Source organism: Pseudopodoces humilis, chromosome 3 (assembly GCF_049639895.1).
Source record: "Pseudopodoces humilis isolate 2021_Gansu_Grassland_sample_001 chromosome 3, ASM4963989v1, whole genome shotgun sequence".
In the NCBI taxonomy this organism is placed as follows: domain Eukaryota; kingdom Metazoa; phylum Chordata; class Aves; order Passeriformes; family Paridae; genus Pseudopodoces; species Pseudopodoces humilis.
The window spans coordinates 39,333,274-39,348,303 of record NC_142202.1 but is presented as its reverse complement, the minus strand read 5'-3'; the positions used below and the strand labels follow the sequence as shown (position 1 = coordinate 39,348,303).

The 15,030-nt window shown below is 35.7% G+C and overlaps 1 protein-coding gene across 1 annotated transcript in view; it reads left to right on the top strand.

Annotated features, from left to right (window-relative positions):
* The window catches only part of PDE10A (phosphodiesterase 10A), a 171,821-nt gene that overhangs the window by 141,699 nt on the left and 15,092 nt on the right, over nucleotides 1-15,030 (top strand). The window contains exons 11-17 of the mRNA XM_005526937.3: nucleotides 542-684; nucleotides 2,857-2,949; nucleotides 3,519-3,705; nucleotides 5,082-5,224; nucleotides 7,216-7,299; nucleotides 9,736-9,886; nucleotides 12,483-12,638. Of these exons, the coding sequence (XP_005526994.2) occupies nucleotides 542-684; nucleotides 2,857-2,949; nucleotides 3,519-3,705; nucleotides 5,082-5,224; nucleotides 7,216-7,299; nucleotides 9,736-9,886; nucleotides 12,483-12,638 (957 nt within the window). The remainder of the gene's footprint in view (nucleotides 1-541; nucleotides 685-2,856; nucleotides 2,950-3,518; nucleotides 3,706-5,081; nucleotides 5,225-7,215; nucleotides 7,300-9,735; nucleotides 9,887-12,482; nucleotides 12,639-15,030) is intronic.

Below are 15,030 nucleotides of genomic sequence, written 5' to 3'. Positions count from 1 at the left end.
TATTTCTGACTTGGAAGTGACCCACAAGGATCATTTGGTCATTGTTTTTACAAGACACACTTAACTTTTTTAGAAGCAAACACTACTCTCTCTGCTTTGTCTTTTCTGGATGTTAAATATCTATATATTTGCACTAAAGATGAAGGCAAAAAGCTACGATTGTTCTTAGGTCTTGCTCTAACTTACGTATTTAAAATCAAGTAAAGAGGAATGGTATCTAAACATAGAGGGAGGAAAGGTACTATTTTGGAAAGTCTTGAAAAACAATTAAATAGGAAAGCCTATTTTCTTTTAGGAAACTTTCAAGTCTCTGAAGATATTCCTGCATTTCTTGAAGAGAACACTCACATTTTCAGAGAAAATGTTGAATTCAAGATTTTACTTTTGAATTTTTCTTAAAAGATTGTTCCTTCAAACGGATTCCTATCCTGGATAGCTTCTCAAAACTTTTATTGTACAGGGATGCATGTTTTTATCAGGTAAATGACTGGAGATAATTCAGCTCATGACCATTAACTCTAGTTTTGTTTTTTGTCTGTAGATATATGCAAAAAACCTGGTGAATGCAGATAGGTGTGCACTCTTCCAGGTTGACCACAAAAATAAGGAGTTGTATTCAGACCTTTTTGATATTGGAGAAGAAAATGATGGAAAACCTGTCTTCAAGAAGACCAAAGAAATAAGGTAAGAACAGCTAGCAGAAGAGTGCAGTTTCATTATAGCTATGGATGTGCAGGCATTTTATTACCCAGTTTCTGTGCCTATCTGCAGGTACCCTGACAATACTTGTCATACTGTGATATCATTCCCACCAGGACCCGCCTCCAGAAGGTAGTACTTCTGGGAATGACATTGCAGTGCCATCGAAACAGCGTCTCTGAAGCTATAACGTCACTCCTGGAAATGCCGTCTTCCGGAGGCGGTCCTTTTGGAAATCATGTTGGGAAAAAAACAGAGGTGTTCTGAGGTAGGTAAAGGTGCAGGTAATAGTGCACCTAATCCGTAGTCTGCCAGTTTGGGACTTTTTTTCCCAAGAGGGTTCCCAAGAGGAATTAAAATTTGTGTGATTCAAGCACATCCAAAGCAAGGAAATCACAGCTTGTACTTCTTATGGATGGATTAGGTAAATGTAGAATTGAGGATGGATTGGTCATTGGTTTTGAAGATTTCAAGCTCAATAATTTAATTCTACTTTTCTCATGTGAATTTAGATTTTCAAAATTTCAATTAATTGTTATACTGAACAATGCTTAAAGTGGTGAATTTGAAAATGTATATTGTCTGGTAATGACTAGAAAGGATTCTCTGACTAAAAGTTATGTGTATTTCTGCTTCATGTCACAAGCACCTAATTTTTATACTTATGTACTTTTTGAATGAAAGAGGCTGAACATCAAAGTAAACATAGTGTTTTTCACTTTTTAAAAATTATGAATCCCTAGTAGATGCAGACTAAGAATTTCAAAGGCACACAGGTTTCAGATTTTCAGCTTCTTAAAAGTAAAGAATTGTATGACTAAGTATCCTGTACTAAAATTTTCCTAAAATATTCAGTGTTGATTTTTATCAGAACTTTTTTCATTTCCTCCTTATACTTTTAAAGTTCTGGGCCAATATGAGAAGTGATTCATGTCTTCATTAAGTCTCCTTTAGACAAACTTACTCCCACTTACCATTGTGTGAGTGAGAATGGAAGGAGTCAAAATTGGTGCAATTTGCGTACTGACAAGCAAGGAGGTGGTGTAAATTAAAGAAGCTGGCCTGCTTTAACATGCACTTTCATACTCCTTCTTGATAATTGTTTTTCTTGCTTATATCCTTCTGTCTTTTCTGTATGTTATTGAAATGTTGATTCTAAGTGCTAGGGTATGAGCCATTTCACAGGTATGGTACACTGAAAGTGAAGTGCAACTTAAATATCTAAGAAAGTGACACTGAGTGAGTCATCAGGAAGGACTCTTAAGTTGGTGCAATGTACCTATCAAAAGAAACAACAGAAGAATCTAACTTAAAGTCAGGTGTGCAGGGTGAAATCCTGACAGCTTTATCACTAACTTCAATACCAGGCATCACGGTACTATCAGGGTACATTTAGACTTCAAAGCATTCCACATATAATTATTTTAACGTGGTTTTCTCCATAAATTATCTTTTGCTTTTATGTCACAATTACTTTATGTCAAAATACTGAAAATTATTTACTCACAAGACAGATGTACAAATTTTTCAGATACAATTTAAGAGCATATTTGTTGTGTTTAATTTCCTTGTGGTGATTAAGGGATGATTAGTACCTTGTCATTGTTTGACTGTCCTGAAAGGCTAATCATTCCCAAGTCTACATGGCAATTATATATATATAAATATTATGTTTACCTATGAGACTTCCACTGGTCTTTTTCCAAAACTTTGTTACCAAATCCACATACTTACACCACCCAAAGAAACAAGTTCTATGTTGCTTTTATTGTGTCTAAAGAAGAAATGAATAAGTAAAAGTCATAATAAAATCAATACCTTTTAAATATAAACACAAGTCCTAGGTTCTGACAAATGTTATGTTTGTTAGGGGTAACCTAACAAATCTGGGTTATTGAAAATTTTGAATTTTTGTCACTTAAATGGTCATGTTATGCCATGTTTTGTATTAAACTGTATAGCTATATAAAATATTTTCAGAAAGTATCTGTTAGGATGTGATTTTTGTTTTATTATGTGTTACTAGTTGTAAGATTTTTCTCCTCAAAGCAAGAAAATGGCGCTGGTTGAGAACACCCATTACTGTGCCCAAGAAAGACTCCACTAGAAACATGTGTTTTCCATATTTTGGCTAATACACATTTTTATTTTCTCCAGATTTTCTATAGAAAAAGGAATAGCTGGTCAAGTGGCAAGAACAGGAGAAGTCCTTAACATCCCTGATGCCTATGCAGACCCACGCTTTAACAGGTAGGATGCCCTTCATTGGAGGAGAAGATAGCTCATTTTTGAGCTCATTTTAGCTCATTTTAGTCCATACTGAGATGCATTCATGGAGCTGTTGTTCTCTGATGAGGAGGTAACTTACAGATGTTTATTAAATGTTTTAGCCATTAGAGATATTTATAAGATACAAATAAAAGTATTATTTTTACCAAATATTAATATAATGGAGAAAAAATTAGTTAGATTGTTGCCAATTTTCATTATCAATCTCCTTGCAATCTCATTTGTTTCAGGGGAGAAAAAACAGATTGATAACATAAAGCATATCTAAGAATATTTAGTATAATTTAATATTGAGGCAATACTAATTCTTTGTCTTGCAAATGGAGAATAAAGGATTAAGTTCTTTCTAAGTCTGACACATTAGATAAAAATATTTGATAGTTTTGAGGGTGAAATTATTGCAGGTACTAATTAAGTCTACTTTTAAACGTTGCAACATATTGTAAAATAACATTTCTGAGAATCAAAGAATACATACCCATTGATATTAACTCTTTTTTCTTTTTCCTTTCTCCTTTATGGCTTTCCAGAGAAGTAGACCTCTACACAGGCTACACAACCAGAAATATCCTGTGCATGCCTATTGTGAGCCGAGGAAGTGTAATAGGTGTTGTGCAGATGGTGAACAAAATAAGTGGAAGTGCCTTCTCTAAAACAGATGAGAACAACTTTAAAATGTTTGCAGTCTTTTGTGCTTTAGCCTTACACTGTGCTAATGTAAGTTTTATTTACATTTTTATAAGTTATAATGAGAATACTTAAGTAATTTGATGTTACAGATTATTAAAATTATTTGCAAGTCTGTTGAATTAACTGTATTTCTTGCTGAATAATTCTATTTTAAGTGATTGATAGGGATTTCATTTGAAATAAGTAAACTCTAGTTTAGTAGCTAAACTGAGAGAGCAAGTTCTGAAATGTGAATATCTATCTTCCCCTTTCCATTAAAAAGTATGATTTTTATTTACTTTTATAAATTTAGATTACATTTTATAAATTTAATTGGAGAATGGAGGTATGCTATATATCCTCTCAATTCCACATTTTTAATACTCAAAGATCAATTTTTACACTTATATGCTGTGGTGTATACTTATAATTATCCATGCTTCTAGATAGGAGTGGGTAACTATTTTTGTCCTCAAACCCTTTATCATCTCAAAATTTACTGTGCCTGTAGAAAACATAAGCAGTGTAATGATCATTACTATATAAGTATAAAAATTCATTAAATTCAGTAAAAGTGCAATGCAGAAGAACTGAGTTATATTCATAGGAGGCAAGATAAAATGCAGTGCCACTTAAGCCTGGTGATTTACGCTAAGTAACTTTACCAATATCATCCCAGTGGTACACTGGGGCAGCAAATATTATTACCAGGTACCTCAAGTTATTCCACTTGGGTCAAGGCAGGCAGAATGGACTGCATATAAATTACACTTGGGACTATGAACACTCAGCTGTGTGTGTGTGTGTGTGTGTGAGTTCACTACTTTTAGATGGCAAATGTTACCATTCAGGGTGTACTGCTCCAGAGGATTGTTTAACTAGTACATTGTTGTGTTCTCACTTTTTTGCAAACCATGCCTTGCCTGGACCTCTCAGTAATTAACTATACTTGTTCTTCATACTGAATAGTAATGTAGGTATTATAAACATCCCACATATATTTTATATACTGCATAGATAGCAGTAATTTATGCCAATTAATGGAATTCATACAGTGGGAGAAAAATATGAATAATGTCCTGTTATAGGGCTTCTCTCTGTTAGAATTTTGCAAGAAATTTAGTTCTGGTTTTGACTCCTCAGCTTGGATTGTTTTTCTTGGGAGAGCTCACACACGATTAAAAGTCAGCTGAGCCTTATTTACCTGAGTGAGTAGATGAAGAATGATATGATAGAAGGCCTGGTTTCCTAGAAGTACTGAAATCAATGTAATCTGTCGCTTTTCTAATGTGTGAAGTTGTGCAGCCAAAAAAAACACTATCATTTTTGCAGATGTGTATTGTAATAATCACTGTTTGAATTGAGGCAGTAGTTTTTTTTTCTTTATTAAAATTCCACATTCATGCATGACTTCTCTTTTTCAGATGTACCACAGAATTCGTCATTCAGAGTGTATTTACCGTGTAACGATGGAGAAGCTGTCCTACCATAGTGTTTGTACAGCAGAAGAGTGGCAAAACCTCATGCACTGTACACTGCCTCCACATATTTATAAAGAAATTGAGCTGTAAGTATTTTTCCAATGTAGCAGCAGTTGTATACAGCCCGTTAATTTTTTTTTTTCCTTATTTGTAGTGGAGATTTTTTAGGAAGCACTTTTAATATTAAACTACAGAAATATCGTGGTGGTTTTATCTCTGGCTTTCTTATACTTAGGTCTGCTTAATGACTCGTGAACAAAATTTATCCATCAAAGATATAAAATTATACGTACTCAGATTTTTTTCCCCAGGAATGGGTAGATACAGTAGTTGCCTTAATCTAATCAAATTAGGATTTGAAGAGATGAGCCTTCGTTCTTATAGTCCCAAGTCACCATCAGCTCAGAGCCAGAGAGGAAGCTGAGCTTGGAACATCAATACTTAAGACCAAATGCATGATCTCATCCTCTTGGATATGTTTTAGAATTAAGCATATATCTCCCAGCTCATTCCTGGGGTTTTCTGGGTTGTGTGTCTTTTTTAAGTTTGGTTTTGGGGTGTGTGTGTAGGGGGTGTTTGGTTTTTTTGTGAGTTTTGAATATGGATGTGTGTGTGTTTTGTGCATCTCTTGTGCTTATTGAAGAAAGGGAAAATGATAATTCAGGGTTACAAATCCCAGGTGCTGGAGGTTGGAGTTGCAGCCTAACTTTGGAGGAGGACCTCCCTTCCAACCTTTTAGGCTTTCTCTGACATAATTTAGTTATTTTCAGCTGCTGTATGCTGAAGATGAACCTCTATCTGTATTTTATTGACCAGTCCCTACACAATGCTAGCAATGGGAGCCATCACATTTTTAAGTCACTGTCTTCAGTCCAGGACAAAAAATTCTGCTCTAGTAACCAGGTGCCAGGTGACTCTCTCAGTCACAAAATCTAAGTTGCCTTTTTAAACCTCATCTCCAGAGCTCTCTCACTTCTCTTTGGCACTAAGCATTGTAGCTGTGAGTGACGTGAAAGCTTGTGCTTAACAGGGACTGCTTATAGTTAAAGTTCATTACATGCTGAAGTGATTTGCTTGAATGCCAGAGCATTAACAGCTTGCAGGATTACACCCTAATAGAAGCTTATTCTTTGCAATACAATTTCTTGTTCTTTGTTAGGTGATATTATATAACCCACCTCCTCAGCAAAAATGAATTTTACTTGCAAAGATGACAGGTTTCATTCTAAATTATATTAGCATCCTTTAGTTCAAACAGAATACATTTAACCATTTTCCAAGCAATTCAGCTACCTTCAGTCCTCTCACAGCTCCTGTGCTGTTCAGTGTGCCAAGAAGTTAAGGTTCCATGGAGAAAAAATAGAGGACTTTCAGCACAGAAAGTGCAGGGAAAGAGTTAATTAATAATTGAAAGAAAACCAGTTCTACTGTCCCTAGTCCCTGAAATTAAGCCTCAGTATTGTTATCACGGGAGGGGAGATGTCTTTAGGTAAAGAAATATTAAGAATATGGTATTAAATGTTGAATTTTTTAAATTTTGGCTTGATTTCTGTTAGCCAGTAAAAACTGGTATTTTTCTCTATCAAAATTAGAGCGACTAGCATGCAATTTTTGAGAGAAATTATTGGAAAAAAAGCCAGTAAATATATTATTAGAGACACCATCTTTACAATTCCTGGGAGAAAGTCCTGAATATTTTAGGAATGCCTGTAAACCTCTCATTGTCCCTGAGATATTTTTATTTCTTTTGTCTATTACTTAATCTGTGGATCCTTAGATAAAGCTATATGTTTCTGTTAAGTAAAAAAAGCCAAGAGCTAACTGTAGGACTTGATCATAAGCATCTTTTCCAAGATAAATTACTAAATGATTGCCTGAAACTGTGAGCATAGTTCCATTGACCATAGCAGAAATATGTATCTTGACATTACTGAAAAATCTAAGCTGTAAATTCAGCTTTCTGTGTGTATTCAGAAAGAAGTGAATCTTGCTGGGTATACATTTCCTAGTCATTTTCACTTGTTTTCATTACCAATGAAAAGGAATTATCTTTTCTAAACTGAAACTTTCTTCTTAGATACCATTTTGATATCAGTCCATATGAAGATGTTTGGCCTGCCATTTTTGTCTACATGGTTCACCAGTCCTGTGGGACAGCCTGGTATGAAGTATATTATTTCTTTATTTAATTGTTAAGTCTGTATTTGTTGACTTATAATTTTTGAGATAATTACTTCTTAATTCATGGTCTATTTTCTTTGGTATTTATTTACTATATTTGGTCTGTACAGGACTGTAATAATCAGTCTGGATTTCTTGTTTCGCCTTCTTGGTCGTTAGTTAATAAAATCTGGGAGCAGTGAGGTTAAAGAACTCATTATATCACCCAAACAGTTGTCCTTCCAGTATACAGAAAAATTGTTTGGTTCTGAGATGAGTTTGCTTTTCAGACAGAAGATGGCAAAGACATAAAAACCACTCTTCCCAAAAAAGAGTGAAGGTGCATGAAAACTGATTTTTCAGATATATAGTTGCTGAAATTAATAATGTATATGGTAGAAGTAAACCAAGATAGATCTTATCTTGCTAAATGAATCAGTTATTTGCATAGTTGTGCATTAATTATGGAAGTGAACTATTTTCAAATTAAATGCTTCATTTGCTGTCCTTTCTCTCAGTGTTCCTTATAATTTCTAAGATGAGTAGTTGGGTAAGTATGGCCCATTGCTAAAAGAAAGGAGCTGCTCCAAATTACAGAAAAAAAAACGACTATAGATGGTCAGTTGAAAGGGGAAGAACATCCCTGCAAAAGGGAGCAACATTTGGGAATTGTTTGCTGGTGTTTCATTGTATTTTTCTAACTGAATGAATGCCCTCAAAGTGTGCAGTCAAACTGGGAGGGGTCTTTCTCAGTCTTCCTCAATGCTGCAAAGGGGGTGACTCTTCTGAGCACAGTTCTCTACTGCTCACTGCAGTTGGCTTTTTTCCATTCCAGACTCAATGGCTGTGGATGCAAGGATGGCGTTTGTATTTTTAGTCAGATTCTGTTCTCTTCTCTCTCTCTGACTACCAGGCTTTTCCTTTCAATGTGTAGCTTTGATGGGAAAGAATTGATATCTACCTGATGTTTTTCAAGTGGGCCTCAGCTTTCATATATAAAATTAGGGAAACAGAGGTGAGGAAAATATTTGAAAAGGAGACCATTGGAACAGGACTTGTATTTAATTCCTGAAAGAACAAAACTTCTCAAACTTTTGAAACAAAACCAAAAATTTTAGGACTAAAATTTGATTTGATTTTAATATGAGGAATAAGGTTGTGCCTTAAAATATTTACCTATGTAATGTATGATTGTCCCGTCCAAGGAGCATTTCAGAGAAAAATCTATCATATTCACTACATTTTGTCTTCTGAAGAAGTAATATTTTACTGCTTTAATCAAGTATGCAAATACAGCAGTGGATGAAGTAGTAGTAGTAGTAGTAGTAGTAGTAGTAGTAGTATTCAGCATCAGAGATAATGATTTTTCCTTTGGCTAGAATGTACTATCATGTAATAACCATTGAGTTGAGATTGGAGTAGATGGAGGTGAATATTGTGATATTTTTGAATGTGAATTAAGATGTACTACTTTAAACAATAGTTCTATCATTGTCTGACTTTCTAGAATTAAAAAAGAAAGCGTAAAGTTTTTTGAAAGAAAATATGCCTCTGGTTTTCTTAATGTCACATTAGGGCTGAGAATAATAATTACATTGCTTAGCACTCAACTGAACAACACATTTGTGGCTGTTTCCATGTAGTAGATGTGTCCATGTTTTTACACATAGGTCAGAGACATTCAGATTTTTTTCTCACCTCACAAGTACTGCAAAACTAGAACATTAGTACCACTTTCCTGATACACCCAAGAAATTATTAAAACATGGAACTTAAAAAGAAAGTAAAATCACAGCAACAGAGGGAAAGAATGGAATAAAGGAAAACGGCCTTGTTTTGTGGGAAAAAGTCCTTGATTTAGGACTTAACAGAATATTGTTTGGTGAGAAGTGAAGAAACCATGAGATATGAATTTCTGCTGTTAGTCTAAAGTGGAAGAAAAAATCTACAAGAATTGGAAAAATAAAATCTTCCACTTCTCACAATGTCATTGTGGAGCATCTCTGTTTAAACAGGTTTATTTCTTCTGGGTCCTTTGCTTGAAAACCCCAGAATTTTCTGTTTTGATCATCACAAATCATGTTTTCAAATTGTCCATTAGATGCGGAGTTGTACTGTATTTCAAGTTGAATAAGCAATTGAAAGAAAACACTTCAAGTTTCTGGGAGCAAGGAAGGTCATGCAATTGTGTTGACTGAGCTGGATAGCATGACTTATGTTCCCAAATTTAACAGATTAAACTAAGAGCATCGTCAGGCATCTACGCTCCTCTGTCGTTGCCGAACTCAAGTGACTCTTCATGTCATTCAATGAGTCATCCACAGTGAGAGTCAATCCTAGCAAGAAGGGTAAATAAATCAAAGACCATCTTTTCTCCTCTGCTGGTTGTTTTTCCTCCTCTTATTTCTTGTCTCTGACTGAATTATTTTCTTCCTAGCTTTGAACTTGAAAAGCTGTGCCGATTTACCATGTCTGTAAAGAAGAACTATCGCCGTGTGCCCTACCACAACTGGAAGCATGCAGTTACCGTGGCACATTGCATGTACGCCATTCTGCAGAACAACCAGGGGCTTTTCACTGATCTAGAGGTAGGTGACATGATGGTATCAGTTACACACCTCAACAGAGCTGTCAGCTGTTGTACAAGTACATTTTCTGTGCTAGAGATTTTTTGTCAGCTTGGGCAGAGTGTAGGTAAAGGTCTTCGTGGAGGAATGGGTGGGAGTAAAGAGTTTGAAGGAAGATGATTACTCAGATTCCTAATCCTAGTCATGTTCTTCAGGATTGCGCCTTAAAAAGGAGTGGTAGATTTGCTATAAATCCGTGTCTAAGTTTTGGGGTTCTCCCTGCCCACTTACAACAACAATCTTTAATTATTTAACTAACTGTAACATCTGTTGTGAGGGAGGGAAACACCCTGGATCTTGAATCCTGTGAGGTGCAGGAGATCCTGAATAGGTGGACAAGGATTGCAGAGACAGCCAACACGCCTGTGTAAAGCAGAAGAGCCAAACTTTAAAACACTAAGTGGGAAAGATAACTAGTAAAATGGAAGGCTTAGACATTAAGACACAGTATGGAAAACTGTCACTTGATTTTTTTCTGAATTATGGTAGGTACTACAGGGAGTGCTGTCTCTTATTGATGTTACATGGAACTTCTGACTCGGAGAACCTGTTTTCCGTTGTGTATAACTCTGCCAAATATTATCCATTTGGGCTGAAATTTTCCAGGCTCTGTTAACTTCAGGGTAATTCATCTGGGGAAATTTCAGGCTCAATTGTTTGGCTGTTTAAAAGAGACATGCTACTAGAAATCAAAGTTCTGTTCAGTGTATGAGAGTAAAATGAAACTTGCTGAACTCTCATTTGAAAAGGTCTAGTTTATCCTGCTGTAAAGCAGAGACTTGAAAATTGACACTGAAATGTGAAAGTGGCATGTACCAGGCATATGCAGAAATTTAACCAAGCTATATAAGTTTGAAGAAAAAAAAAAAAACAGTATTACTTTAACCACAAAAGTCTGTGGAGTACAGCGTCAGAGAATTTTTCAAGCTCTGATAACATTCAGTACTAACCAAGTAGTAGGCCCCATCTGTTTGGAGATGCAGAGTAAGAAAGAAAGGGAGAGCAAAAGAGACAGCTGTTAAGATGGATGGAAACAGTCTTTTTTTCCCTGCAAACTCCAGCCAGCCTTCATCTATTTGGGTGTCTTATCCCAGACTATATTCCAGCTCTTTTCAGCAGTCTCCTTTCTTGATACTGGAGATGAGTATAAAGAATAAAAGAAACTGCTGAAAGAAAGTTTGGGGATCTAGGGATGGGCTGACCACAGGTGAGGGATGCTGACACAAACCTCAGTAGATTTAGAGATGGGAAGAGAAATATAAAACACTGCAAAGGAGACATTGGTCTGGAGCAAAATAGAGAAAAATGCAGTGGTTAAAGATTTGGGATCCAAGTAGGGACAACAGCTATAAGGTCAAGAGCACTGTTATTAGGCATTGGATAATTTTGAAGAACTGAGACAAGAATGACTTCCAGAGACAAGGAGACTGTTACTGTGTGACTTCAAGAGGTAGCGGTGTGTGTTGTGTTCCTAAGGGTTCTGTGTGGACACATTCTGCTGCATCATCACCCCTGTTTTTTTAATATGCTTTATAAAAATATACTTCACAAGATGCAATATTGAAAAGACATCATTCAAAATAGAAGTGAATGTATCAAAATCAGAAATAGTTAGTGTTGCTACAGCCTTATTTCCGCACATGGTATGTTTGTGATAATATATCTAATTACATCTTTGCTATTCTTCTACAGTATCATGGGTCTCTTAGTATAATATCCAGTCTGGATGTTGTGCACTTAATAGATGGCTAATCAATATTCTTTTTCTGCTTCATTTTATAGCCTTATCCTTGTTTACTGAACACTCATCAGAACCAATTATAAGACAAAGCTATTGGGTCTCTGAAGAAATTTTCATGATACCTCATGCCAACAGTGACAGAGTCATAAACATTATTGAATTTTTTTTCCAAATACATAAGCTGTGTGAAAACCTTCTGTAAAAGAGATTTCAGGGACTCAATTTCTTCAGGATATTAAGGATTAATTATATAAAAATATATAATTTACTTATATATTTATTATACACTTACTGTATTTATTTGTTTACAATTGCACTGTGCAGCATTTGTGACTCACGTTAGTGACTTCCTAGAAAGAAACCCACTAGGAGATTTGGTTAATATCTCCAGGAGTGTTACAGAGGCAGATCTGTCATTGAACTTCAGTGTGCCCGTCTTGACCAGCATATCCTATGTCTTTTATATTTCTTCTCCATCAATAACTGTGCTTTTTATTGTTTTACTAAACATGGTAAGGATTCAGTGGATAACCGGACTGTTTAAAATGCAGATTTCTTCCAGAGCACAGTCCATCCAATAGTGTGTTACTGTCCAACAATGATTTTTAAATGCATAGTATAATTAAAATTGGATCAAGAATTTTAATTTAGTGTGTCCTTACTGTCACGTTTCTCTCATTTTTAAAGACATTTCTACAAGTGCTGTTTGACGGCAGTGTTAGCATACCGCAGCTTCTACAGTATTTTGGGTAGAGAGTGACATCTAGGGGCAGGAAATACATCTTTCTTTTCATGCTTGTGTCAATTTTTTTGTAGCGAAAGGGTCTTTTAGTTGCATGCCTGTGTCATGACCTGGATCACAGAGGTTACAGCAACAGTTATCTTCAGAAATTTGATCACCCCTTAGCTGCTCTCTACTCCACATCAACGATGGAACAGCACCACTTCTCACAGACTGTGTCCATCCTGCAGGTAGGATTATTGAAATTGTATGTTCTGTGCATTAGTGTCCAGTGGTGGAAAGAGGAGTCACATCATTACCAAGTAGATTTTCTGAAGCATGCATAGTTTAATTTCTCTATTAGAGTACTCATTTAGAAAAGTAGAAGATTTATTACAGCAAGACGGGTTTCACAATTAGCAGCCCAAGGATTCAACAAGAGTGCAAAACACAGCTTTCTCAAAATCTTGAAGTTATAAAAAATATTGTGTATTTGAAGGTCTTTACTTATGGCCTGCCTTTGAAGCTTTTAGCTTCTGGTTCTCTGGAGGTTTTCCCCATGACTGTATGAAATAGGAACTTTGAAAATGAAAAATCAGTTTCTCAGCTACATATAAATATTTTGTCATAATACATTTCAACAAAGTCATCAACCATCCTGAAATTTTGAATAAAATCTCAAGTGCTAGCAAAACTTTTTATGAGAAACTTGAAAACCCGCTGTAATAAATTCTGTGAACATTGAATGTGTGGCATGAAAGGGGAGATGTAATTTTTCATGCATGAAACTTGTAAACTTATTTCATTGTGTCATCCTGTGCTTTTTTGTTAGTTGGCAATTTGAAATTAAAAAAAAACAACAAAACCTGAGTAAGGCAATATTCTGTGAAAGAGAGTTTCTAGTATGAAGTCATGTGTCTTTATATTTTATGAAGAGAAAACTGCAAGAAAACATGCAGATGCTTTTTGGGAAAATACAGGTGTGCTACTGACACACACATATTTTCTCATGAGTGAATTCTTTATAGGTCTCAATTAGAAGAGTGAGAACTCTTACCTGTGAAACCACTGCCAGTCCATAACATACTTGTGCTCACTAGTTTCAGTTTTCTGTGCACACCCAAGTTACAGCCTTACCTTGTTACTGTGCTACTAATTCATTGTTAACCTTTCTTTCTTTCTGGTTTTCCAGGGGAAGATACTTATTTTCTTAAATATATAATCACCTTTAAGGAAAAAATAAACATATTCTGTCTTGTATTCAGAAGCACATCTTGTGATTATAGTTTTAGGCATCATATACATTTAATCACAGAATGGAAACTTTATCTCTGCATGTTCCTTCATGTAGGAGGGTGTAATTGAATCCTCCAGTGGTGGTATGGCATTAGATGTTTAGTGTTTGTTCTTCGTGTGAATTTGTGCACAGTGAGCATGTTCCTCAGTCATTAGCACTTCACTGTCCCAAACACTTTGCATTTTTTCTGGCAGAAATGTTGTAATCAATGAAAATCCCATTTGCCGTGAAGGCAGGGAACACTTTTGCTTCCCTGGCATCTCCTACATTTGCTGTCAATGTGAGTGAGGAAAGGGGGATAAGTGACCAGGGAGGTAGAGTGGATCCAAGACACCAGCTGCTGAAGCACCCATGAGTGGTAATTAGCAGCAAAGCAGTCTAGAGCAGCCTTTTGGACCTGCGTTTCGGGTTCTATTTGAATCAAAAAGTCCCACTGAATTCATGGACTGATGCAAAAAAAGCCAAACCTTTAGAGCCAAGCTCTTTAGGGTTTATCTGAGAAAGTTTTAATTTTACATTAGTAATCTGCAGTACTTTTAACTGCTTGAAACTTCAGAGCTGCTTTGTTTATCCACCTGCATTCTGGTGTACACCATAGTTAGGACACAGGGTTCTGTTCACTAGCTTTAGCTCAGCAGGCAAAGAACAAAATCTTAGCAGTTTATTTTGTAAGTACTACTCAAAAGCCCAAGTGACACACTCATAACTGGCAGCTTCTGTCAGTACTTCTCAGAATCTGTTCTTTTTGAGTGGTCTGAACAGAAGCTGTCACAGTGGTCTTTCTGAGAGTGTGGCTTCCAAAGCCCAAGGGTAGAATCCAGAATAATTTAAATATTAGGACAAATAGCCTGGTCCCAGCAATTAGCAAGATTGGGGAGTAAAGGGTCCCCAAACCCTTAAATCATGAGAACTAGTAGTAGTAATTTTTGCTCCCAAAGTGCTGGTGGTGGGTTAAAATGTTATGAAATTTTTTTTAAAACATCATGTTCTATGACTTAGAAATCTGTCAAAGGAGCATTGAGACGTAGATGGATTGTATTTTCTATTCATTATTCACAATAAATCTACTTGTCTAAGTAAAAGTCCTGGAAAATGATGTTTATGTTCCGGATGGTGAGAGAAACCAAGCCTATTTGTACTGTAGAAGATTTATTTTGAGCAAATTATGTAAATGCTTGACGAAAGTCAGGGAAACTTTTTGAGCTTCAGCCCAAATGCCAATTAAATGTCAAAACACCTCTGCATTTGATATATTTTAATGGTATTTTCTTTTTCTGAATGTGTACACCTTGACATGGCTAGCTCATTCTTTCTTTTTCTTATCTGCTTCCTCTCAACAGAAGGAA